This window comes from Helicoverpa zea, chromosome 28 (genome assembly GCF_022581195.2).
Source record: "Helicoverpa zea isolate HzStark_Cry1AcR chromosome 28, ilHelZeax1.1, whole genome shotgun sequence".
NCBI classification, from domain to species: Eukaryota; Metazoa; Arthropoda; class Insecta; order Lepidoptera; family Noctuidae; genus Helicoverpa; species Helicoverpa zea.
The window spans coordinates 4,619,370-4,647,299 of NC_061479.1; the positions used below are offsets into that span (position 1 = coordinate 4,619,370).

General features: G+C 37.7%; 2 protein-coding genes across 5 annotated transcripts in view; both read right to left on the reverse strand.

Moving 5' to 3' along the window:
* LOC124643613 (probable multidrug resistance-associated protein lethal(2)03659) overlaps positions 1–17,720 on the reverse strand; it is a 74,026-nt gene extending 56,306 nt beyond the window's left edge. For all 4 annotated transcript variants that reach the window (XM_047182622.1, XM_047182623.1, XM_047182621.1 and 1 more), the window contains exon 1: positions 17,465–17,720. The gene's annotated coding sequence lies outside the window, so the exon portion shown is untranslated. The remainder of the gene's footprint in view (positions 1–17,464) is intronic.
* A 3,060-nt stretch (positions 17,721–20,780) lies between these two features.
* Positions 20,781–27,920, reverse strand: LOC124643805. Its single transcript, XM_047182903.1, has 5 exons — positions 27,587–27,920; positions 25,759–27,138; positions 25,080–25,250; positions 23,104–23,267; positions 20,781–22,010 (listed from the first exon to the last, which is right to left on the reverse strand). The coding sequence occupies exons 1-5, from the start codon at positions 27,659–27,661 to the stop codon at positions 21,821–21,823; spliced, it is 1,980 nt and encodes a 659-aa protein (XP_047038859.1). The 5' UTR covers positions 27,662–27,920; the 3' UTR covers positions 20,781–21,820.
* Positions 27,921–27,930: the final 10 nt, after the last annotated feature.

Here is a 27,930-nt window from a genome sequence, read left to right on the forward strand (position 1 = left end):
ATCACTTTTATTTTTAATTTATTTATTTAACACTTTTGTACACTTAGAACACAAACAATAATAAATAATAGGAAAAAATTGTACAAGGGCACAGCTTATCTCTAATGAAATTTCTTCCAGCAGGCCCGTTATGGGAGAGTTAGAAATAGAAGAGATAGGTACAGATAGACAGTGTAAAAAGAAAGAAGATATAACCAATATAACTATATACAATATACTAACATAAACTACTTAAATACATATATATATATATAAATATAAAATAAATACTATATACATCTATGACAGAGAGGAAAGATAGTGTTCTTTCAACTTGCGTTTAAACACAGCAACAGTCTGGCAGCTCCTCACCTCAGGCGGCAACTTATTCCACAGCCGTACAGCGTGCACGGTGAAGGAGTAGGAGTAGAAGTCAGTGGTGTGGGAAGGGAATTTAAGAAGGGATTTGAGATGTGTCCTGCAGGACGCATCAGGTGAGCGAAGAAAGGAGAAACGTTCCCGCAGGTACGAAGGAGATTTAGGATTAAAGAGGATATTAAAAAGAAGACACAAAATGCGAGTGTTCCTGCGAAGACGAATTGGGAGCCACTTGAGTTCCTTGCGAAAGTGTGAGACATGATCATACTTTTTAAGATTGAAAACAAAACGTATACAAAGATTTTGCAAGCGCTCAAGTTTATTTAAAAGCTCCTCAGTGGCATCCAGATAACAGGCATCGGCGTAATCTATGATGGGTTGGATGAGAGTCTGAGCAAGAGATATTTTGGTTTTCAAGGGCAAAAAGTATTGAAGGCATTTCAGCGCATGGAAAGTGCAGTAAACTTTACGACTAACTTCATTGACTTGAGCTGTCCACGATAAGTTTATATCAAGTGTAATACCCAGGTTTTTTGCTGTATTAGCGTAGTCAATCTGAACCCCATTCAAACTTAGAGGTGGTAGTGATGCAACATCTAACCTGCTACGCATGTATCTGCTGCCAATGATCATAGCCTGAGACTTCCTGGGATTAATTTGCAGCCCAAAGGACTGCGCCCAATCACCAATCGCATCCAGGTCATGATTCATGGCAGTAACAGCAGCTGCTGCATCTGCACAAGGAAAATGTCTGTAGAGCTGCAAGTCGTCTGCATAGAGATGGAAGTGGGAAGAAATGACCTTTGTGACAGAGTCAATGAAAATAGAAAACAGGAGAGGAGAGAGAACGCCACCTTGAGGTACACCCGCAGTGAGATTGCACCAGCCAGAGGTCAAGTTATCGAGGCGAACACTTTGTGAACGGCCTTTTAAATAAGAATCAAACCAACTTAGGGTGGAAGGGGAAATATTTATAGATTTAAGAATACCAAGTAGAATATCAAAGTCAACAGAGTTAAAGGCACTGCTAAAATCAAGAAGGATGAGTAAAGTGAGAGATTTGTTCTCCATCGCGAGGCGAATGTCATCAGTGACCTTCAACAATGCCGTTGATGTACTGTGACCAGGCCGAAAGCCAGATTGAAACGGACTCAGCAGATCCATTCTGTCTATATACGCAGTCAGTTGACGGTGAACTAGATGCTCAAGAACTTTAGAAAGGAATGGGAGTATGGAGATGGGTCTAAAATCTGTCAAAGCTATAGGATTTGAAATTTTGGGCAAAGGAAGAACAATAGCTGCTTTCCATAGATCGGGAAAGGAGCCGGAGGACAATGAAAAATTAAAAATGTGAGTCAATACAGGAAGGACAGAGGAAAGAGTGAGGGAAATCATTCTTGAGCATATGTCGTCGTTGCCAACTGCATTAGACGAAATCGAAAGAATAGACTTTTTCACATCATCTAAAGTCACAGCACACCATTCGAAAGGAGGGCAATCAGGCAACGGCACACTAGCCAGCCTGCTCAGAGTATTGGCCCTGACGTGCGCACCCAAACGAACAGGAGGAGAGGAGAAGTGATTGTTAAGAGCACACACGTCAGTGTCACCACTGGGAGCAGCCGCAGTTTTACCGATACCGATAGTTTTTAAAAATTTCCAAACCTCAGAAGGATTACGGCTATCAAGAGAATTGTGGAAGTAGCGTCTCTTAGCATCTCTGCACATTCGACTGCAGCGGTTACGTAAAGTTTTGTACGCTGTGAGGTTGCGCTCAGACGGACTACGCTTCAGCCTCCTCTTCGCCCTGTCACGACTGGCCATCAATTCCTTGATAGCAGGCGTGAGCCAAGGAGCCGGAATAGTCCTTACTTTAACTCGACGAATAGGGGCGTGGCTGTCGAACAAATTTAGCAATTTAGCGTTGAAGCAGTTAACCATATCGTTGATGCTGTCGTTCTCAAAAATACAGGACCAGTCAATGAGATCTGCATCACGCTTCAACGCCTCCAAGTCAATGCCCTTGTAATTCCGAAGGAAAAGGTACTGTGGCTTTCGCTTAGGAGGACGAATCCTGTAAGACAGAAAGATGAAATCGTGGTAGGAAAAACAAGCAGTAAGCTGTCCGTGAAAAGAAACATTGCTGATCTTAGATACAATCATAAGATCTAACAAGGAAGGAGTACAATTGGGAAAGTGGTGAGTAGCAGAAAGAGGTAAAATACTAAGATTGAAAGAAGAAAGGAGAGATTTAAGTTTATACGCTCGACTGTCATCCTTAAGCAAACAAGTGTTAAAGTCACCCATGATAACTACATGCTCGTACAAGGGACAATAATCATATAACAGAGAGTCTAACATGTCAAAGTAATTTACATTAAGATTAGGACTATATAATACTCCAAGAAGTATCTTGGTGTGATTGAGGAGAATTTCAAGAAATAGATGCTCTGCTGATTCCGAGTACAATGAAGGCGAAGCACTGACGATCTTAAACGGGATATCGGCCCGCAAGTACATGGCGACGCCCCCACCTCCCTTTCCAGTTCTGTCATTTCGAACCAGAACGAAACCAGGGAGGGCATAGTGAGTAGATAGAAGTGAAGGTTTTAAAAAAGACTCGGAAATCAACAAAGCATCGAGGTGCGCACTGTCAATAGATGCCAGAAGGTCGGAGTAGTGACCAGGAACACTTTGAGCATTTATGTGGGCTATGTTGAAATTGTTGGGATAAGGAGCCAGAAGTGAGGAGATCTGATCACCCAATGTCAGAGGGGCAGACGAGTCGCTATCCACACTGACAAAACTGTCGGAAGTAGAAGAGCAAGAGAAAAAACTATCATCCAAGCTGAAATCATCCATAGATATACAATAAAGATAATATTTTTAAAAAATATTAATAATAATAGAAGCATGACGGAGGAGAGGTCTCCCGCCTCTTGGCTTGCCTTCACCGGCCGGTCAGAGTGGAGTCGCTAGAGTAGGGTTAGCAGCCCGCTCGGAGGGTAGGTGCCTCGTGGTAAGTGGCGAGTGGGCCGGTGATGCTGGACCCACAGGGAGCGCGTGATCTGCGTTTAAAGTCCGCCGAGGTATCCTCACCCTTCAGCCGCTCATGTACCTGTTGCCCCCTTGTTGCCATTTAGCGACTGATTCCCGGGGGCCCAGTAAGTGAGTTGGCGAGTCTCCACCTGCCATTTTTACGTGTATTTATTACATTGTTATCGGCAGGTGCCATAGTTCCCGTAGTTTCCCCATTCCTAGTCCACTAGCATCCCATCACAATAGCCCAAGTAGTTTTCATCCATAGTTAGCAATAGTTTAGCACAGAACCGGGGATTGTCCTTGGGTACATTTCTATAGTGTATACAGGGATAATCGTCGGTTTTGTGTCACCATTTCATTAAAGTTGTCTCAAAAGGGCTTCAGCGTGTTGGCTTCGGCCCCACGTTCGCCTCCCAAAAATCCGGGACTCTATAGTCCCGAGGTCTGGTAGAGACATACAAAATAAAATAAAAAATAAAGTATCAATAACTCTCGGCTATTTTAACTCACCACACAACAGTCACAAAAAGCAAGAGACTTAAACAAACAGTACAATACACGCTACATTGACTAAGAATATACAAATAAATAATAGAAAAAAAAAAACAAACAAGACGAGAATAACAGTAGAAAAATAAATAAAGAAAAGTGGCAACACAAATAAAAGGACAGACGTCGGTAAGCTAAGCGAGAATAGCAATAAAATAATGTCAAATGGAACTGTCATTGTCAAACAGAACCACTTGTCATTGTTGTCATACAATGGAAACAAAATTAACACAATTTAGAAAAAAAAATAAAGGAAAACTAGCTACCGACATTAAATGAAAACAAGAAACTACTTAGTACCGACGTTACACGCACAAAAAGTATGACACACAAAAAGGAACTATAAAATTAAAAGGTTAAAGCGGAAAGTAGAAAGTGATAATTAAAACAACATTTAACGACGCGTCTTCCTCAGCACCTTCGCCTTCTTTGCATCAGGTTTTGGAGAAATGCTAGCCACTGAAGGCAACGCACTACCTCCAGCAGTCACTGCACCAACACTAGCGGGAAACAATGCAATGAGATCGTCTAGCTCACCCATACTGGAGATCTTGCGACGAGATTTATCTGCCGCTTGAACGATGATCTTTCCCTCCGCCGACCAGCAGCTACTGATCCCGAAGTGTTTCCGAGCAGCAACAAAAACCTGATGACGGGTCTTAGTCAGAAACTCGGATATAGTAATACCCGAGCCTTTGAGTGAAGTTTTGTTGTCCCAAAGAACTCGACGATGCTCCATGTCCTTAAAGCGCACGAGCACAGGCCTGGTTTTACCCTGCGAGGCTCCAAGTCTATGGCACACCTCAAACATGTCCAGGCAGGCATCGTCCAACTTCATGCGCTTAACAACAATGTCCAGAACAGTCTCGTTGAGCTTTTCATTGGCCTTCTCCGGAATACCATGGAACAGCAGGATCTTCCTTCGCATGGCGGTTTCGTGTTTGTCAAGAGCACGGGAAACAAGCTCAATCTGTGCTTTCAGGAGAGTCAGAGATTGACACACAAAACTTTTAAATTCAATGAATTCAAGAGAAAGTGAAGCCAAGTCAGGGTGCTTTGGAGCACTGCCAGCAGCAATCTTCAGCAGCTTGTCTTCATAGTCTTGCATACGGGAACCAAAGAGTTTCTCCAAGTCAGCCATGCTCTGTGCAAGTTTGTTGTCCATATTGAAGTTGTAGTGTTGTTAAACGGAGTGTTTATAATAGAAAAGTGATGAAAGGTGAGTTAAAGAGCCAAATCAATACATGTAATTATCAAAATACTGGAATTTCTAATTTTAAATAAATAATAAATATAAGCAGCAAAAAACACGTCTAACTGTCACTCCTACCCACATGGGTACACATACTAACTGTCACTCAATTCTGAAGTAAACAATTGTTTTAAGACAAATAAATGTTTAAACTGTAGGGTCAAAGACAAACAAACGGTTAGAAGCACCCTTGAATTATGGTAATCCGTGAACTGACCGCCTTAAGCGTCCAATACAGTTTAACCTTGTTAATCTTATCGATTGGACTGTTACTATAGGCTCTGTCCAATTTCACTCCAAGTGGAGCTAAAGGCCTTGGTTGTAGTTGGGGGAGGCCTATGTTCAGCAATGGACGGCAATTAGCTGATATGATAATGATGATGACAGTTCTTGGGTAATAGTTTGCGTTTAACTTTATGGCGGCTCTGCAAACCGCGCCAGGCAGAGAATGATTTTTTTGATATGTGTGGGTGTTTGTGACGTTGTTAAGGGCAATCTCAAAGTCATTTTTTTTTATTTCATGTAGGCTTAGACTTTCGACACGTCAAGCTCAAGTCACGTCAAGAACTGGCAAGAACCTCTGTATCTACTAAAACGATTTTGAAAATTCTTTCACCAATATAAAGCTACGGTATTTGTGAATGTCATAGGCTATAGAAATTCCATCTGGATACGGAAAATAGTTCATTCGGGAAGCGGACAAAACCGCAGAAATTCGCTACTACCACATAAATATCATAAAGTCCAAAGTCTTGTTACTAAATGTAAGTCAAGTAGCGTAGGTATTAATAATATCTTTCGAGGAAAAACCTTGTTTGCGCTGACTTCTAATGTAAAGACGAAGATTTCGTGTCCCGATTGCAAAAGTACTTGTTCATAAATAATAACTATCACGATTCTAGTTGTTTTTAATAGGCTATTTATCTAGGTGCTGGAAATACCTGCGAATTTACCAGTTTAGGTAAAGATAAAGGCTACATATACAAATACTTATGAGAACGACACATTATCCATCCAAGTATATCAAAGTTACATTTTACAAAGTCATATACAACTTTTTTTTGTGCGATTTTTATTTTTGTCTATGGAAAGCACATTATTTATGACTGTCGCAGGCCATATTTTAGCCTAGAACAGGAACGATTTAATTACCTTGGGATGCGCAAAAAAGCAAGTATTTAATTACTTCAGTTGATCTAAAAATAGTGTTCAGCACATTTGTGAAAAATAATTACAAAAACATTTTGGAGATGGCAAAAATCAAAACATTGCCTCAATTTTTAAGAAAAGTAAAATAATGCAAGACTGTTGTGTATGGAATTTTTTGCACAAGTTATTTTTATTTGATATTTTAAATTATTCCGAAGTCAACGATCTGCGGAGTGAAGATTAAGCAAGTCAAACGACTTAATTAATTTTAAATAAATGAGACAAAATAATATTTATACGAATAACCGGATTAGTGCAAGACAGACTCGTGCGGGTAGATCTGTACGTACCTATTGTTATCTATAAATTCATCAAAGTAATCATTGTTTGTAGGTAGGGCTGCCATCCGTCCGGGTTTCCCCGGATTTGTCCTCGTTTGGAGGCCGTCCGGGGGCCGTCCGGGCGGGGTTTCAAGAAGTGTCCGGGGAAAACCCGGACACTTTTCATGTAAGGAAGCACCTCATTGAATTTAAGTATATGTTAATAGTAAAGGGATTACAAATTAGGTTCGGGGGAAAAATGCGATTTACGCCAAATGTCCGGGTTTTTTAAATGTTTGTCCGGGTTTGGCGAAATTCGAGATGGCAGCCCTATTTGTAGGTACCTGAAAGGCTCTGACACTACTAAACCGATTTCAAATTCTTTCTCTTCTGGAAAGCTACACTCTTCCCGAGTAACATAGGCTATGTTTTATCTCGGCATGAGCTGAATTTCACACGGGATAAGGCTGCATCTGCGGGAAAGAGCTAGTTATCTATAAAATGGTCAAAAGATCACATTTGTTGTATGAGATGGGACTGATGGGAGCTACCCTGCGGGATTGTTCGCGCGAGTTACCACGGCCCTGGTATATAATATGAATCTTTAGTCCGTAAGAGTCTGACACTCCCTCACCGCTGCTACCCCAAAGCGGGAAGGGGTCATTTGATGATTTTAGATGTCTTTAAAAAAAAAATGTGAGCTTCCCAAAATATTCTAGTTTACAGTATTTTTTAACCGACTTCCCAAAAAGGAGGAGGTTCTCAATTCGGCCGGTATGTTTTTTTTCTATGTATGTACATCGATTACTCCGAGGTTTATAGACCAATTTACGTGATTCTTTTTTTGTTCGACTCGGAATAGCTGCCAGTTGGTCCCATAGTCATCAGGTCAGGATCTGATGATGGAAACCCTGAGAAATCGAGGGCAACCTTCGAAAGTTGTAGGCATACATAGGGTAAAAACTTGACACTCAGGTGTACGCCTAAAAGCACTATTCAACAGTGAAGATTTGGAGCTGACCTGATGATGGAGACCAGAGAGGGCCGAGGGAACTCGACATCTGAATATGTAAACTACCTCGTGTTTGGACTTATATTCTTTGTATTGATGAGAACTTCCCACTTATATGGATAGTGACAGCTATTCGTATTACTGAAAAGCTGTAAATAAAAAACTTAAAAAAAAAAAAAAAAAAAAAACCGACTTCCCAAAACACTAAAAAACAAAAAAAAACTAATTTTAGGTGCATCGGCCTAGAAGTCGGTGTCAAAATTAACTTAGTAACATCCATTAGACACCGACTTCTAGGCCGATGCACCTAAAATTAGTTTTTTTTTGTTTTTTAGTGTTTTGGGAAGTCGGTTTAATTAAAAAAAAAAAGTTTTATCATAGAGGCAACAGATATGCATACATATATCATCTATGTAAATATCAAATGTCTTACTATCATGGTTCATGAAATACAACCCGGTAGTTAACGAAAGGGCAGATGGATAGTGAAGTCTTAGAAATAGGGTCTCGTTTTACCCTTTGGGAACAGGACCCTTAAAAGACAAAATCACATGTAAGAAAAACAAAACCATTAGACGGTTACCTTTTTTCATAGACAGTTAAAAATCTATCAAAAGATATACATCGCCCATTGTTTTAAATGTCCTTACCAAGAAACGCTAATTTTCCTTGCCAGAACTGAAGACTTTGAAGGCCGAATTACGTATATTGTGTTATATTTATTTATATTACGTGAATAAGTTGGTGAAAATTTGCTTTTAGGAAATACCTGTTTGCTTCCAGAGGGGACTACTTCCTTTACCCGCTTCCCGAGGGAACTACTTTCAGTACTTAAAGGTAGCCTATGTTATTCTGATTTATAAGCTACATTTTACTGTTACGTTTCATCCAAATCTACATAGGCACACACTAAACTTTCACCTTTATAATGTAAGTGTGATATAAAAGATCTTATGCAGAAGTATCGATAAGCAATATCTATCTTTACTTAATTTAATCTGAGCACACATCATTGGTTTTTTTACGAACTAAACGAGGAAAATCCGATGAAGTGTGAATCCCCGTGGTTCCATCCGCTTCCCAAGAGAACTACTTCACTCACTTATCCGGTTAAAGAGTAGCCTATGTCCTTTCTCAGGTTCTATCAGTGTACCTTTCCTTTTAGTTCAGTAGCTTTAGCTGAATCCGAGACTGGAAGCCGACCCCAACATAGTTGGGAAAAGGCTCGGGAGATGATGAGCTCTAGTGTGAATGCGCGAGAGATAATTCTCATTTATAATATTAGTAAGAATTACAGCACCGTATGACATTATTGTTTCACGTAAATACCATATACCTTACATAATTTAATTTTAAAACGTATAACACGTGTTCATGTAGTTGCTAAGTGTAATAAGCTAATTTCAGGTATATACAATATCGTATTTTATGCTATGAGTCACGACATGTATTTTGAATTAAATTAACATGCAATAACGAAACTTCAATTGAATTTACTATGGTATAATATAGCTTCTGTTACCACGCCTCTTGAACATATGGGCAATTGAAAGGACATCAAGTCATCATGTCCCAAGCCTTTTCCAAACTATGTTGCGGTCGGCTTCCAGTCTAACCGGATGCAACTGAGCACCAATGTTTTACAAGGAGCGACTGCGTATCTCACCTCCTTAACTTAGTTTCCCGGACAACCCAATATTCCTTGGTAAGACTGATTGTCACATTTTGTGGCTTCTGACTCCCCGTATCGACTGCGAAAGATGTTCAAATGACAGCCGGGACCTACAGTTTAACGTGCCATCCGAAACACCGTCAATGGTGTCTAAGACATACTTCGAAAGTACATACAAACTTAGTAGTAGCATTAGTACTTGCCTGACCTGGAATCTAACCCTCACTCATACTTGAGAGGTTGGTTCTTAACCCACTAGGCCACCAGGGCTTATTCCGTTACCACAAAAACTTTTAAACGTCTGTTGAACAATCGTCTAAAAAAATCTGATTATGACGTTGAAATAAGGTCCATTTTGCAGCCACACTTTTTTAGACAAGTGTTCAACAGATGTTTAGCTTGTTGCAGTAGGGCTGATTAACTTTAATCCGTGCTTATTATTATTAATAAGAGAGACATTTTAGGACATTTCTTATTATTAAAAAAGGGTCCAAAGTATTAAACAATCTTCAATTGAAGAGTTTAAATGAGGTCAATGGACAATAAACAGTACACACAAACAAAACAGATGAACAATTAAGACGTGTGCTTGTAAATTGAATGGCCACCGTTAAAAACTAATATTAAGTCTCTTGATTGTAAATTTTATGGTGGTATATAACTTCGTCAAACTGATAGAGGTTGTGTTTTACCAGATACCATGCGTTTAACTTTTCTAACTTCTACAGTTGACATTTTATAAGTAACAGCATCAGACCTTTTAACTTATCATTGGCTGGCATTATTTTTTTTGCATAAAAATAATGAAGAATCAATTGTGAGCAAAATCTGGAGCATAAAATAAGGTAGTTGAAGGGGCGTCTATGGAAACGATGGATGGATTGAGTGAAAGACGGCCATATGCTGGAAATAATGTAATTCCCAGAGAGGCATGGAAGAAGAAGATATGCTGCGCAGACATCAAATTAAATAAAGGACAGGAGGTTGATGATTTGGACCATTTTGACAAAGATTGGCTTCTCATTCTTTGTTTGAATGTTCTGCATGAATTCTACGTAAACAGATATTATAATGGCAGTTTTATCCTGTATATTTACAGATATAGTGCTGTCTCATTGTGCTAAATTATGGGCCGGTAATCCGATACCACTACCGAGCGAATCATTTGGTATGCCTGTTTCTATGCCAGAGTTAAGACTACAGAAATCATTGGCTCTAAAAAAATTAGAGCCAGGGAGAGAGAGACAGTAGGTACATGTAACGTACGAAAGTCATATTAGTATATGCCTAACCTGGAATCGAACCTTCATACTCGAGAGGCTGCTGTTTTAACCACAAGGCTACCTGTGTTTTGCATACCTTCCTATGTGGTAATTACCTATCTAGTAATGATTATGTCATTTCCCTTTCACACACAATTTTCCTCATAATATTATGACGGGGAACTCCGTTTTCCATTGCGAAGTAGGCGTATTACATATTTGTTTAATTAAATAACTATGAAGATAACTGTAAATCAGAACCATGGAGAACAAAATGACTAGCGGAGGTGTCATAACGGACTGCGGGTTGTTCGCGCGAGTTACCGCGGCCCTGGTACATAAAAGGCCTACGACGGAACACGACGGTTTTTAGTCAGTAAGAGTCTGACACTCCCTCACTGCTGCTAACCCACAGCGGGAGGGGTCATTTGATGATTTTTCACGGTGTCATAACGGAAAATAAGAGAAGCGCGCCAATATGCTTGTGAGTGGAGGACGAGAAACGTTACAGTCTTCGCCCTTTAGACCTGATCATTTTTTGTTATACCAAAAACCATTGACAGATGTCTCAAAGAACACGAACGCCTCGTCAGTTCACTTGTAACTGATAGTTTTGGTCATGCCCACCGTACGTATTTGACCTAGAAGAAGGCGCCTGACCTACCTGCATTTTGGCATCTCCGCTCATCGTTACTTACTCCGTGATCAGAATCTACAAGGATTTTATAGTATTGTCTTAGTTGGATAATATCATCATCAGCCTATCGCAGTCCACTGCTGGACATAGGCCTCTCCAAGTGCACGCCACTGAGATCGATTTTCGGCTTCTCGCATGCAGCTCCTGCCAGCCGTCTTGCATCTTATATTGTCTTAGATAATATAATTACAATGATGGTATTTGAAAACTGATAGCAATATTTACTCTTTCAATGTTAGGAATCTTCTGAGAACTTGTACGGTGGGAAATTTTGTTTGTTTTTGTTTTATTGAATGACTTTATTTATATTCAAACCTGCTATGTTTATCTAGTAGGTGTAGCGTGACTGGTTGTGTAGTTCTTGGGTTCAATTCCCGGGTCAGGTAACATCAGCGACATTTCTGATGCCAAAATATATTTCCAATCCTAGATTTACATAATCTAAACTTCCATGCTAATAAAGAGGAAACATTTTTTGTTAGTTTTGTGCAGTAAAGGCTCCGAAATCACTGAACCGATTTGAAAAAATCTTTCACTGTTTGAATCATAAAGTAAATAACGTTGGAATGCTATGCTCTTTCTGAGTAATATAGGCTATGTTTTATCTCAGCACGGGCAGCAGTTACCCCGGAACGCGAACGCAATCGTGGGAAAACGGTCAGAGTAGATTATAATAATAAAGAAATTATGGAAAAGAAATAATGGTGCTGAAATCAAAGCTCCTAAACTTACATAACAATTCGTAACGAAAGGATTCCATGGAAAAATTGGTCCTGTCAAAATTTTCCCGCCACGAAGCCCGACGTCACACGCACTTGAATTTCGAACGAGGTCGTTTACACTACCAAATGACGTCACCATTTTGCCAGACATTGGATTGCACAATATTTTGTATGTCTCGACCAGAGTCCCGGATTTTTGCAAGGCGAACGTGGGACCGAAGCCAACACGCTGAAGCCCTTTTGAGACAACTTTAATGAAATGGTGACACAAAACCGATGATTTTACAATACATTATAGGAAGCACAATAAGTATTATTATTATCCAAATAGCCGATAACTGAAGATATTATTGGCTTTATTGGCAAAACACGTAAGAATTTTCCGTTAGTTTAGCAGGTGACATAAAAATCCAAGTGCGAGTAAAACTCGCTCAGGAAGGGTTCCGTAGATACCATTATTTTATAAAGCGGCCAAAAAAACAAACTTGCAAAAAAAATGGGAGCTGCTTACGTACATACGTATTTATTTTATTTTAGTTTTTAGTGTTCGTTTTTATAGCGTATTATAGATATATCATCTATAACAATGTCAACTGTCTAACAACCAATACATGGGTGAGAGGTTAAAGCGTTTGCATTCCAAAGTATGAATGTAGATGGATGGAGAGACAGACCAAGGAAAAGATGGATTGATTGCCTGAAGGGCATGACTAAGAAGGGAGTTACTGCCAGTATGACGGCTGACAGAGAAGAATGGAAGCATAAAACATTTTGCGCCGTCTTCAAATATCCCGTTAGTAAAATTTACATAAACGTTTACCTCCAAATACTGTCCAAGGTTGTATTTTTTCACCGTTATTTCTATTCTAATTTTATCTGTTGCTATAGCGTGGGACGAGTTTTGACGAATAGTCTGTCAATCATCATAGTACGTAAGTAAAGCTCTGATATACATGCTTGTTCCCGTGGAACTGCCCGCAAATATAACAGAAAAAAATATAAATCAACAACACGACACATAAACGAAAAAAATATAAAATCATAAAAGCTGTAGAGTACCTATGTTTGAAAGCGTAAATCTTAGGAATTATTGGTCCGATTTGAAAAAAACTTTCAGTATTAGATAGTTCATTATTTTATCGAGGAAGGCTGCAGGTTACAGGTTAAGTATATCTATAGGCTAATTTTTATTCGGGTTAGTTTTTTATGAAAAAAAAAAAAATTAATGCTCAAACCTTCTCCGTGTGAGGGGAGGCCTGTGCCCAGCAGTGGGACGATAAAAAGGCTGTAACAGGTACAGGTACAGTTTTTTATGAAAATGTTGGTGGAAGCTGGAATGACAGAAAACTGAACGAAAAACTATAGGTCTAGTCTGTATCTAATTGGCAAAGACGTTTGAGGGAATTTAGAACAAATTATCACGCTAACACTAAATTATGCAAATTGAGTGTAATTTGACGCTAGATTTAGACAACAAATTAGGTAATTAGATCTCAATTCACAATAACTATTTAAAATAAATATTCCCTTCAGGAAGTGCGACTGGGTTTTTCCGTGTGGGATTTCATTTATGAAACAGACTCCTGATACCTATAGTATGTGTCAATTGTACTCATATTCTACACATACCTACTACCTACTCCTACTTAATTATTATAAATGCGAAAGTAACTCTGTCTGTCTGTTACGCTTTCACGTCTAAACCATTGAACTGATTTTAATAAAATTAGGCACAGAGATAGAGTTGACCTTGAGAAACAACAGGATAGTTTTTATCCCGGACTTGAATTTTAAGAAAACCGAACTCGACGCGGGCGAAGCAGCGGGCGGAAGCTGGTACATAATAAAAAGGAAACCTTTTTTTGTTTTTTGCACTTCTTCCTATGAAATCATCTGCGAAAATTGCAGAAAATGTAAGCTGAAGTTTGTTTTCTTGTTTGAACGTGCTATCTTAGGAATAACTGAACCTATTTGAAAAAATCTTTCACTGTTGGGTAGCTACAGCTATTTCCGAGTAAAAAAGAAAACAGCTAGTTACCAATAATTAACTGAAAGCCATTTTATCTGTGGCATAAAAGGCTATATTTTATCTCGATTCGGGAAGTACTTTACTATAAGCTAATGATATAGTGAGTGATAGTGTTGTGTCTGTCCGTAGTATCAAAAAAACTTTTTAATAAGTTTTTGTTCCGGCTAATCTCTTGTCTGGAGGCTGGACCGATTTTGATGGGCATTTCACTGGCATAAAGCTGATGTAATGAAGAGCAACATTGCACATCCTTGGCAGTCGTCACGGGTAGTCAGAAGCCAGTAAGTCTGACGCCAGTCTAACAAAGGGGTATCGGGTTGCCCAGGTAACTGGGTTGAGGTCAGATAGGCAGTTGCTTCTTGTAAAGCACTGGTACTCAGCTGAATCCGGTTAGACTGGAAGCCGACCCCAACATAGTTGGAAAAAGGGCTCGGAGGATGATAAACGAAGAGCAGCATAGGCTTCTTCTTATCCCTATACGGGAAAGAGTACCGTATGAATGCAGGTGAAACCTCGGGCAAGAAATAGCTAGTATAAAATGAACATATATTCTATAATTTATTATGTAGATAGTAAATACACAAAGCTTTTATTACATAGCAGTATTACGATATGAAACATCAATGATAAACAAGTTGGTATCTAATTGAACATTATAAGTGGCGGAAAACGAGGTCGTATTTATTTTATGTAATTATAATTGATATTACATGTTATAATGTTATGTAAACACATTATAAGCAGCAGTTAAAGATCTATTATCCCATTATTCTATCTATGTGTTGCGTCTCTCTCCGGTCTTGTTGGGTTTCCGTCCAATCGGGCTATGAGAGTGAAGGAATAGTGAGTGCACCTGTGTCCAAGCAAATGCTTGTGCACTATAATATGTCCTGCGCAGCTGGCTGGTCTCCTTTATATGAGAACAGCCGCCGTGGTCGAAATTGGCCGTGGATGCCATTACTAGAGATAGAATTTTAACATTAGCCTTATACAAGTATCTACCTACCTTATGTCAAATTCTATCTTTCTCTAGAAAGCAAAACAACGAATAGAATATTGGGAACGACCGTAAAAGGTCGCTGATTTCAGTGATGATAGCCAAAAATAACAGAGAGTGCCTTGCTGAGTCATTGGTGAGATTCCTTCACAAATATTCGCGCACTTTAGTTCACGAACAAATTGTGCTTGCAATTTCGCGGACATTTTAAAAATGTTCGCACGCAATGTGTTACTGTTTACTAGAGCGAGTACACCAGAAGAAACAAAGACCAAAGACAGTCCACTCCTCGAAACCCGATATCAAGAGCCAGCGACGACGGGGCGTCAACGTCTCAAGCCGCATACACCGGTTAAATCTCGCGTTTATGATCACAGCACAATGTGAACAGTATTGAGTAGGTATTTTATTGTGTAATGTATGAGTAATGTTGCATTTGCACAGCTTTTATTCGCACAAAAGAATATAGCCGGAGAGTTCTTTAAACTCGAAATGTTTCTAAATATTTTTCGAGTAAAAACGTTTTGCAGACAGATGAATTGAAAGTACTTTTGGAGACAAAGATATCAAAAAATACTCTGAAGGATATTATAAGCGCAAACAATGACGTTTAAAAGGACTTCAACTTTTAAAACATATTGGAGCGTGAATGAAAAAATCACGCCTTATATCTCATGTTAATTTGGGTAAAATATGAAGAGAACATTTTGATTTTGAAGATTAGTATTCTTTAAGTCCCGACGTGTCAGAGCAACTTTATTTTCTGGACTTTTATCAAGTGTCAAATAATCTACCTACAAGAAAGGATGATGTTTCACCTGACGACCAGTGAATATTCAAGGGGAATATTATTTTGACGAGGGTGAGACAGACAGACAGACAACAACCGGCAGATATTATTACAAATAGGTAGGTACTCCATTTTTTATGTCCGCGGTAGCTTTTCATCGTAATAGAGAACTTGAATAAGCCATTTTAATCTCTTTATCGGGCTTCAAGAGCCGAATAGCGTGAGAAAATGTTATTACATATATTTTTCACCAACTTAGCAAAAATTTGGTTCAGAATTACGATGTTGTTTTTTTTTTTATCTGGTCTGTAAATAATGTTTAAAAGCTTCCCCACTTCCTTCGTCTTCACGGTCCAGTACTAGACAAACCGCATTTTCCGAAATTTTATTGTTAATAATAATCTCTTATGGAAAAAATATAAAAACACAATAAATAGTACTACCTAAGGACGAGCGTGCCGCCGCAATCAAGGTAAAAAATAATAAAATTAGGTACGGTAATTTTATTAATAAATTTTACCTGGTAGATAGGCGGTGAGATTTTTCAAGAGATGTAAAATAAACCGGCCCGTTATGTAAGACAAAGACAAAGATAATTTATTTTACGATTCGGACTCCCGCTCGAAAAAAGCTCCGTTATTTAATTATCGAGCAAAAGCGGCAAAAAAATCCTAGAAATAGAACCTCGATTTTACCCATTTAGTAAGGAACCCTAAAAAAAGGAGATTTTCAATTCGGTTGTACATATAATTTTTTACCTACTTAAATGATTTTAAACTTATATTCATAGCATTCCAGTCTATCTGTAGGTAGCTTTTATTAGGTTACATAAATGAATAGGTCGATTTTCAACTCTAAAATAAAACAGTCTCTCAAGAAAACAAGACCGCATTTTACTTACCTAAAGTTTCTCGGAAAATTTAAATTGTAAATAAACCCGAGTCGACGGTAATTCTTACACACAGTTGCGCAACAAAAGTTGTGAGAAGTACCTGACTAAAGTAGGAAAAGATTAACACTATGTATGTATGAATGAAATTTAGCGAGCTAAGTACCTAGGTACCTAGAATAGGTACCTACAGCCGCATGACAATGAATAGTGAATGTAAGTACCTTAACTTAAAGGTAAAAACAACTAGTTAGCTTCAATGTAGAATTACAAGCACATTAAAATAAATCGCAACAGGAAAAACGAAGTAATCAATGTGAACCGATTTTATGTTAGTTACTTAGGTAAAATATTGGACGAACTTTGCACGTACAAAAAAGTTGTCGTGCTGAATGAACTACCTATTGTAAAAAAGTTGTATAAAAAATTCTATTATATATAACAACATACGCGGACTTTTTTGCTGTCAATCGCATGGCAACAACCTTTGTTCTTCGTGTTTCGTAAGTAATACCGAACGAACTTTACTTTTCAATACATTGAACTTGAAATCGGTAACAACCTTCTTTCAGAATCTCGATTTAATAAAAATACTCTTCAAATGTCACTTTAAACCGGATATTTTTATAAAACATTTTAAATACATAAAATTACGTGAACTGGTTTTATTCATCAATTCTTCTCACTAAAATTAATAATTATTATTACAAACAGAAAGTACTCACCAAAATTGGAAATTCGTAGTGGAATCAGCTGTTGAACAGCTGACTTAATATAAATCCTATAATACACGCACAGCACCAAGATTATAACCAGAATAACAGTGTAAGATTTTATTTAGTATATTCTACACAAACACAGAGAAAAACAAGAACAAAATTGACCCGCACAAAGGCACAGAAATTCGAAAAATTGTCTTCTAGCTTGTCACTCGAGCTGTCATTCCGACACGAGACGGCTGAACAAACGGGGAAGCAAAATGATGAAACACGATTCACGAATCAAAACTTGTTTAGTGCTGCCATTGTAAAATGTAAATACTGAGAGCTTTTGGCTGATTTCACTCTATTTATTATTTAAAGTAGATTTTTCATTTTATGTTAATGCTACTAAAATGCTCTTTGTTATTTATTTAATTGAATAAGACTTGTTTGTAAAAAAAGTATTTCCTTGAATACGTTTTGCGTGTAGAGTAGTCCCACGACTCATACCTAGATGGCGCTGTTATAAATTGAAGTTTTAAAAGCATGCATATTTTGGTGGGATAAGCAGATAACATAGGTACTTACATTGGGATATTTTCAAAATGACCTCACCTACTGTGGTGGTGGTTGAAATGGATCCATAGAAGTATTTCTTGTTAAGGTTCCCTAAAGCTTCTGTTGAAAACGTACATAAGAACTGAGCAATGCAATGCATTTATTGAGGACTAGCCATTGTCCCGCAGTTTCACGCGTCCCGTGGGCACTACTTCGTGCACCCGGATAAAAATAGCATGTAGCCTTCATCGCTAAATGGGCTGTCTGAAAGTATTATATTTGACCAGTAATTCTTGAGATTAACGCGTTACACAAACCTGTGAAGCTTTACAATATTAGTAAAGATATAGTGAATTTTAACTATAAATAAAACAACAATACTTTTTATCAAATATAAGTCTTTTATTCACTAGAAATAACATAGCAAGAAGAAAGAAAAGAACACTTTAAGCGTACATATTTGGTGTTAAAGAAATAATCTGTATACAATATACAACGGATTTCAATAACCAATCCATGGTTTGTTTTGCGAATTAATTACATGAAGCTAATCTCTAATCGCAAATGTCGGATCGATTTATTGAAGTCCGCAGATAGGCGCTTATCCAGCAGCGAAAAAACACTATTTACACAATAAAATAAACAATTATTATTTATTAAAATTAATAAGAAACATGATTACATTATTTTTTTCAGAAATTAATAACTATTAATGAATATGGTCCCGATTGTATGGGCTGACTTGAGCATTATATAAACTTAGATTTAGGCCGTATACAGAAAGAAAGCTGGAAGAAGCTGGAAACTTATAAGCGCTTATCGGCGCGTGACAGCGCTGGTAACCCGCGCAGGAAAATACAAGCTGTTGATTTGCATCCGTGCCATATTCAAGGAGGTAATTATGCTAATGATTCTCGACCCAAATCAATAAAAAAATTGGTACGTAATTTTTTTTCTTTATTTTTTTTTCGGAATTCCGTAAATGTCATCTAGCCTTATTTAAACTTGGCGCGTGTGTTAATGGCCTTAAAACCGTGCTGCACCCTCACACAAACGCAAACACAAAGCATACGCAACGATCACTCATAAATTTCATTCATAAAATTGGATTACTTCTGAAATACCACGACATTACAATGACAAAAAAAGCAGTGCATATTAGTTATTTCCCATCTACTGTAATTCCAATCGATTATATACGTATTGTATGTCCTCCTCCTGAACTATGGCACAAATGCAAATCAACAGCTTGTATATGAACACGCGCCGATAAGCGCTTATAAGTTTCCAGCTTTTGTCGGCGCCGGTCAGCGCTTATTGGCGCGTGTTCATATATTTTCCTACGTGGGGGCCTTAAACTAAGGAGATGGCTTCTATTTCACACTCTAAAGATGTTAGACAATACTGTATAATATAGAGGTTTTATCTCACGAAAGCGGGTTAGCCATGCTAGTGTGTGTAAATGTACATGCACATTGTGTTTGTATGAGTCGGCGACTCGACCACTACTGAGCGCTTCCGAGCGCCCGCATACAAAGACAATGATCATGTACATTTACACACATGAGTCTTGCTCATCCGCTTTCGTGAAACAGAGCATATATCGAATATAATGTCGAATTCATAAAAGGTTGAAAAATAAACCACTGCACAGATTAAGCCTAATAGGCATGATGACAAATTTTTAAATTCCTTTGTATGATGTAGGTATACGTCTATTTTATATGAAAAATTATTAATTTTAAGAAAATGCGAAGTTTTTTTATCAAATAATTGCATTTTTCTCTGTCCACTTTGAATCCGGCGCGAAAACGCTTGTCAGTGTCATGTCGTCACTTGTGACGTCACGACTGAAATTACAAGACGCAAGTAAACAACGCTCGTGCAATAATTACGTTTTTTGTGTTATTAAATATGAATTCGAAAGTGCATAGGTGTTGTGGGGTCCCCCAGTGTAAGAACACATCTCAAAACAACTCCTGATAAGTTATTTGTGTACGTTCCTCACAATAAAAAAATACGAAACAAGGGGCTTAAACTTGCAAGGCGAGATTCAAAAGCAATATTGCCCAGGGTACAACTTTATTTTTGTGAAGATCACTTTGATGTAAGTTATTACATAGTTCTCTAGATTCTAGCATAGTTTATAATGTAAATAACTATTTCGAGGTTAGGTTTCATCTCTCATTGCTGTTATATTACGCATTTTATTCATATCATGTATTATATGTATGTGTTTATTTGAGGAATTATTTATAACTAAAATTGTTTTTAATTAAACTAATATTCTAACATAGAAGTTTTTTAATTAAACTAATACACTTACATGGAAGTGTTTTTAATTAAACTAGTATACTTACATGGAAGTTTTAACATTTCTAAATTCAGCTGAACAAAAATCTTTATTTGATGCCAAAAACTCTCCCAGCATTATGATATCCATTCTAGGCAAATTAGCGCTGTTTGCCTTGATAAATCCGGGCTCCATAACTCGTGTTATAAACAATTAATTAAAAACAAAGATCGCAGTGGAAGTTCACAATAACGAAATGTGACGTTCGCGCGCTTTCGCGCGAGTTGTTTTCAGAGATGACGTCACGAGCTCTGATTGGTGTTCAAGATATCATGGCGGATTGCCTTATTTCGTAATTTTATTTTATAAAAATACATATTAATCACATTATTAATAAAGAAAACAATGCGCGTTTTATATTCCAAGCTTCAAGTTTAATTTAATAAATATATTATTTTAATGATTTTTGATTACTGTCATCATGCCTATTTTAACTAATGCTCAAGTTAGGCTTAATAAATACTGAACCAAGTCATATATCTTAAATACATATGAGCCTCGCTGTATTTATTGAAATATCATGTAATTAATGATTATATATTAAGAACAAACTGGGCCAAATAGTATACCACAGATTAATAAGGAAATTGTGTACTATAGTATACCACAGATTAATAAGGAAATTGTATAGGTATTAGAAGAAGTATTAACAGCCTTACTTATTAATTCTCTAGGCATCTTCTAAGCATCATTTGTAACTAACTTAAAGCCTTAAGTAGTGATTAAATATTTGGGTTCATTAGTTAAGACATGCTTAAGCAACGTTTATAAGTAAGAATTTTCTTAAACAGCCCTTAAGTATTACTTATTAATTCACGTTTATAAGTAAGGCTGTAAATGTTCTAACATCGACATTTGAATCTAGTATCAATTTATACACATTTTTATTCTTATTTCCATTATAGACTACAGTATGCTTTGACCTAATTAATCTGTGCTCGGCAAGTTGAATCCAATGCATCCATGTATTTGAAAATAACATTAAAAATAAACCTTATTTACAATTACTTGAAAATCTATGCAAGTTTTATGTCCAAAGAGAAAATTTCACATCATCAATAGCTCCCGTCTATTATGTCTTATATATCCAATACCATTTTGAATTAGAATACATAATTATAAGTTAGATTATAATCATTTTATAAGTGTGGATTGCATCATTTAACTGTAACGATAACCAAACCATAACCAGCCGTATACTTGACGCCCATTGGTCACATCGGCGATTTGACAACTGAAAATGTCAGTTATCGTTATAGTTAAATGGTGCAACCCTTATGACCAGTGTCACCGGTTACTGATAAAGTTTCTGATAGCCTATCAGGAACTTACCTGATAGATAAACAATTTTTCATCAACTTTTAAGCAAGCAATACCTGGCAGAACTTATAAGCAGCCTTTATCTGTTAGACAGCAACTAACTGAAACTTTATCGGTTACCAGTGAAACTGGCCTCAATCTTGTAATTCCTAAGGTGTGCCATACAAACTCCCGTTAGGTACAAACAAGGGTTTTTCTCCTAGAATCTCATCGGCTTGTCTGACAGTGGTGCAAACTTGCAGAGGCGTCCTCTTAGCGCTCCAGTGGGAGCTGAGTCGGGCGCTGCGACGGACGGGGGTCACTGTGTACTTGGGGGCTTCGAATTGATTTGATTGGCGTCTGGAAATATTAAAATGTAATTTATAATCATGTGTGAGCGGTTTGATGCCTAATCAGGCAACTAACGATGTAAATTTTATAAGTTACTAGCCGTTTTTCCGCGGTTTCACCCGCGTCCCAGGGAACTTCTTCCCGTACAAGGTTAAATATAGCCTATGTTCACCAGGGATACTGTAGCTTTCCAACAGTGAAGTAATCTGTCAAGTAGTTTCGGAGCCTATTCAGGTCAAACAATCATATCTTCCGTCTTATTAGTGTAGATGTGTTTTTTCCAAGTATTATGACATCTATTTGAATGATTTCTTAGATTCAAATATTTACATTATTAGTAAAAAATGGCTAGGTAAATGAGTGTCTGCGAAATTCATACGCAATATAATTATTATACATGTGTAAAATAGTACAAGAACTATTTTAAATATCTGAAAGCTAATAAATTAAATATACTATACTCTTTAAAAGCTTACAATTGGACTACTTTCAAGGTATTCTACATTACATGACTTAAAAAGTCCAGCTATACCTTCAAATCTCTCTTTGTCTATCAGATCTCCAAATCATTTCTTTGAAAGCTTTCCAATATTCTGAGACATCTTGGTACCTGATAATAATAATTTTTTTATTATGTTTTACCACTCTTCAGGCAAAAAGTAAAATCAATCCAACTATGTAAAGCTGAGACACAGGTGCACTCTCTATTCCCTCACTCTCATAGCGCGATGGGACGGAAATCCGACTCCACCGAAGAGAAATCACAAGCAGGACTGACTAATAAATCACCAACTTCCAGATTACTTTGGGAAAGCTGCTTCAGCCCGGGCCAGCTATCGAACGTTTCGCTATGCGACTACTACGGCAATAAAGCAGAGGTAGTAAGTAAACTTTATACATATATACTAATACATATTATAAAAAGGATTTTTTTGTTTTACCGTTCTCGCTAAAGGCTCCACAATCACTGAACAGATTTGAAAAATTCTTTCACCGTTGGAAAGCCACATTATCCCCGAGTGACATAGGCTACATTTTATCCTGACACGATTATTAATTTCCACGGGACGCGAGTGAAACTTACAACAGCAAGTATACTTACAATTTAGCCTGTTGGACTGCAAATCTGATTATAGTGCTTTTGAAGACATTCTTCACGTCCACCAGTTTGGGATCGGCCTGGCGTCTCTTTCCACTGCTGGGGCTGATCTTGAGTTGCATAAATTTGTCCAGGAGTTGATCCAAATTGGCTTCTACTACCGAACGCTGGAATATTTGAAGAAATAAGTATAAAAATTATATAATAGGCTTTGAGCATGAATGTGAATGGAGTGGAAGGGAATTGTGTAAAAGTCGATATGGCTAGAAAGAATGTTACTTGTGAGATGACGGCAGAAGAGTATTGAAGGAGAAGCGTGGACCCCAAATAAAATTGTGAAAAGGGCAGGAGGATGACGAAATATTGAAATTGTACCTTTTTGCAGCAGCGCTAAGATATGCATCCTTTTTAATATTATAAAGCTGAAGAGCTTGTTTGTTTGGATCAGGCTTATATCAGAAACTATTGGACTAATGTTAGGTACAGCCAAGTCAGCTTGGTTATCATCTGAAATCACCCCCTCTGCTTACATTCAGCTCCCCGTGTGGACCTTGAGAGTGTCACTAAGTAGTGTGTAGTTGGCTGGCCAGACTCATTTATCAAGGAAGGCTATACTAGTAACTATTTAGTAATCTGTGGCTATACCTACGATAAGGCGGGTCTACGCTAGACGAACCGAGTAGACATGGGCAAAATGTGTCATTGAAAAGAAAAGATAGATATGAATCTTTCAATCACTGGGATATGAATCACTCTTTCATATCTTTATATCAGTAGCTCAGTATAACTCAGTAGCTCGTTTAAACTCGAAACTCGTGTGCGGCTCACTCATTCAAATAGATCATTCAGATATAGTGATAGGTTGGTTGTTTGCATCTTTCTGATATATTGAGCGGTTGCGATTTAACAACTTTTTTCTAATTAAAAAATATACTATTCTTATGACTGTAGGTACAACCTACTTCTTTTATATTAATTAGTTCAATGAATAGTCAATCGCAATCTAGTATTGAGTATAAGCATTAGTTTAGTAAGTATTAGAAAATAAAAATGGAAATGGCCTTCTGATTTCCCTTCATACTTTACACAGGCTTAGGACTGTCTACCTACGTAATTATTTACGTGAAAATTAAATTTTAGTTCAAAATGTGTATTTCGAGTCAAAACATGTTTGTTCGGTTGACAAGATTATAATACCGAAATATTCACTAAGGACAAACAATTATAAGCCTTATGCGTCAGCAATAGAGTTAACAACTTATCAACTTATTGTGGTCAAAGTAACGATATTCGTAATCGTATGGGTGCGAGCGAGACGGCTCGCCTGACGTTCAACCAATGGCGCGCGACGAAGCTATCCGACGCCACAGATTAGTTAGTACCCGACGCGATGACCGACGAGTGAGTGAGGTGTAAAGAAAGATATACTGAACTACTGACACATTCGGATATGTAAAGATATGAAGAGTGATTGATTCAAATGGAATGATTCATATCATTTGTATCTATCACTCCTGAGTTACCCATCTCTAGAACCGAGCACGAGCGAAGCGCAAGCGGAGCCGTTCTCGGCTCGTCGTTCGCGGCGTCAAGTGTGGACGTACAACGAACCTACAACGATCGCTGTTCTCGAACGTAGTTTTCTGCAGTGAGTTCGCGGCTCTTGGCGAATATGAACGATATTAATAAAATTGCAGTAGTCGCTGCTGTTGCAGCCAACCAAGCCCTTTTTATAAAGGGCGTCACAAGGGCAAAACCGACAACAGGCGAAACGCAGCCGAGCACGAACGAAATGCTCGCAGCGCGCTCGTTAGAGGTTTGTAAGTTGGTCAGCCACACTGGACGAATTGAGTGTTCGGCTCGTGCTCCTCCGTGCTCGGCTCTCCTAGCGTAGACGCAGCTGTACGTTACTTTTTGCCCAGGTGCGAGGATTAGATGCCACGGGAAGCAGGTAAACTGCTGTCGGAAGCTAGTCATACCTCGGTGCCCTTAGCGATGGCCTCCTCCCAGCACTGCACGGAGGCGGGCAGGTCTCCGCGCCGCTCCTCGAGCGCGGCGCGGCACTCCCAGTAGGCGGCGCACTGCGGGGCGCCGGGGAACCGCTCCCGGATAGCGCGCAGCCAGCGGGCACATTGTTCCCAATCGAAACCCTGACAAGAGACAAGTTTTTTTTTTTTCAGAGAGAACAGTCTTTATAGGGCTTTTACCTCTTATTGTATTTAAAAAATCATTTTGTTCCAAAATTTTACATCAAACATGTCTTCAGAAATCGTATACATATACTTAATTCAACTTTTGCAATGTTTTATTTCATAAAAACCGGTGTAGTCTTACTTATATAGGAATGTAAATTATTGTTGGGCAGACAATATGTAACAATTGTGTGACAAATAAAAAAATATGTAGTACTAAGCAATAGTTTTCTGATGGCCAATTGGATTTTTTTTTTTTGTCTGAGTTTGGCTTAGTACTAATAATACATATTGAAACTTTTACAAGCAAGATAAAATTGATTTTCTACAGGATATAAAACATAGAAGCACTGCTACTCAGCTACATCCGGTTAGACTGGATGGTTAGACCAACATAGTTGGGAAAAAGGCTCGGAGGATGATATAAGCCATAGAAGTCAATCATCTAATAAACAATAGAACTTACCTCTCGCAATATCTCAGTGAGGTCATTCAAGGCTCCAACAACCACATCATCCAAGTTCACAACATCGCTGCAAGTCACCGTAGTATTCTGAGACTCATTGAAATCCACGCTGTCACTAACAACGCTAGCTGTTCTCCACTTCTCCGACTCTTTAACTTCTCCATTCATATTCTCCGTGTAAGAATCATCATCACTATCCGATTCCACTGCAATATTTTCTTTATTTTCCTCGTCGAATGCCTTTGGATCGAACTTGATGCTATGCGGTAAGTGGTGTAGGCCAAAACATTGTAAATGATGGTATGAGTCTAAAGATTTTCCACGTTTCTGTAACCAAGACTTTAGTCTAGCTTGAAGCTCTTCCGGCCTAGGAGTATTCAAGTTACCCATCGGGGTCATAAACGTAACTTTCTTTCGTTCACTCTTAACGGCAGATACAACTCTATCTTCATTTATATTCTCGTCCTCATTTATATGTTTTAAATGTACATTATTTAATTTATCACCGATTGAAGCCCATTTGTGAATACAGTTACCTAATTCCTCTTTGCCAATACGTTTGAAGTGAACCGCAGAAATGGACCTGCGGACCGGCATGGCTATTTTTGGTTTTGTATTCTCAAAAACTGTATGACGTTTATTCAAAATGAGGCCAGTGTTACGGATTACTTTTTTTAAGTAGTTAGGATCCGTGTGAAGCTTTTCAACATCATTTACTTGGATTTGTGGGACATTTTTGGGTTTGTACAGACGTTCGAAGACTGAGACGTTCGACGTGGTCTTAGAAGAGTTTTGTGGTATCATAGACTTTCTAGCGATGTTGTTTGTAGGTTTATTGTTAGTGACAGCAAGGCTCTGACGCACCTTTACATTTGTAGTAATACTATCTGCCTTTCTTATAGGAAAGTGTTGTTTTTTTACATTATTAGCAGTAGTAGTATTGAATTTCTTCTCATATTTTAGCAAATTACTGACTTGAGATGGTTTTTTGTCGTTATTTTGTGCCAATTTTGGTAGATTACTGACTTGCAGCGGTTTCTTTTCATTATTTTGTACTTTTTTGTCTGTTACGTTTTTTCGGTCATTGTTTGAAGGATTAGCAGGCTTCTTGTCAACATTGGGAATATTTTTGTTAGCATTTGCCCCACTGGAGTTACTTTTTTTGACATCGGTTTTAGGCTTAACCAAATCCTTTTTTAAGGTTGGTACGGAAATTGGTCTTTTAGATGTGCCATTTACGTGGAAATTATTTTTTACAGGTCCTGGGTTTTTAAAATTAACCTCAGACTTAACAGATTTGTTAACCATAGATAAGTTTGTTGTAGAATTTCTTGTTGATTCTCCATCCTTGTTGTATTTTTTGAGATTCAATTCTCGCAACTGGAAATATAAATTGTCGTTTATTTGGAGGCCTTTACATATTGACAGAGGAAACCGACAAACTTGTAATGCAAGTAAAATTAAAATAATGCTTTTGTTAATTTTTGTACAATCAGATTACTTACAGATGTTTATAAGACAATCTTGGTTTGCATACAAACTTAATATTATATGAAAAGAAGTTGAATGTTTACAACATTGTGATATTTTTTTTTAACTTTTGGTAATAGACATGAACAGGGAAAAAGAGGTAACTATACACCATCTGACTTGCAGACTTCAAAAGTGACAAAATAATAATTCATTGGAGTTTCTTTGATGATACAATAGTGTATAATATTATTGACTTATTTCAAGAAACGAAAGTTATCATGAAAACAAATTAAAGTGCAGAATTGGAGCATCTTTAAAGAGGTCAGAGAATTAGAGAATAATAACAAATTGATACCTTTTCAATCCGCGCCTTTTCTCTGGCAATTCTCTCTTCCCTCAATTTATTTAAGCGATCCGATACTGAATCCATTTTTTTAAACACAAGTAATTAAGATATTAGTCTAATTTATAACAAGAAATTAATCGGCCGAATCGAATTCGAAAAAAATTCTAATGAAACGTTTCGAAAACACGTTTAATGTAATATATTTTACTTATTCAATACCGCAAACCTTGTGAACACTAAAAGCACATTATTATGTACACGAAATAAGCCGTTTTATAATAAAAACACACCAAGCGTCACTACGAATTCTTCAACTGATCAAAAATGGCGGTTGAAATTTCGAAAACCACCGC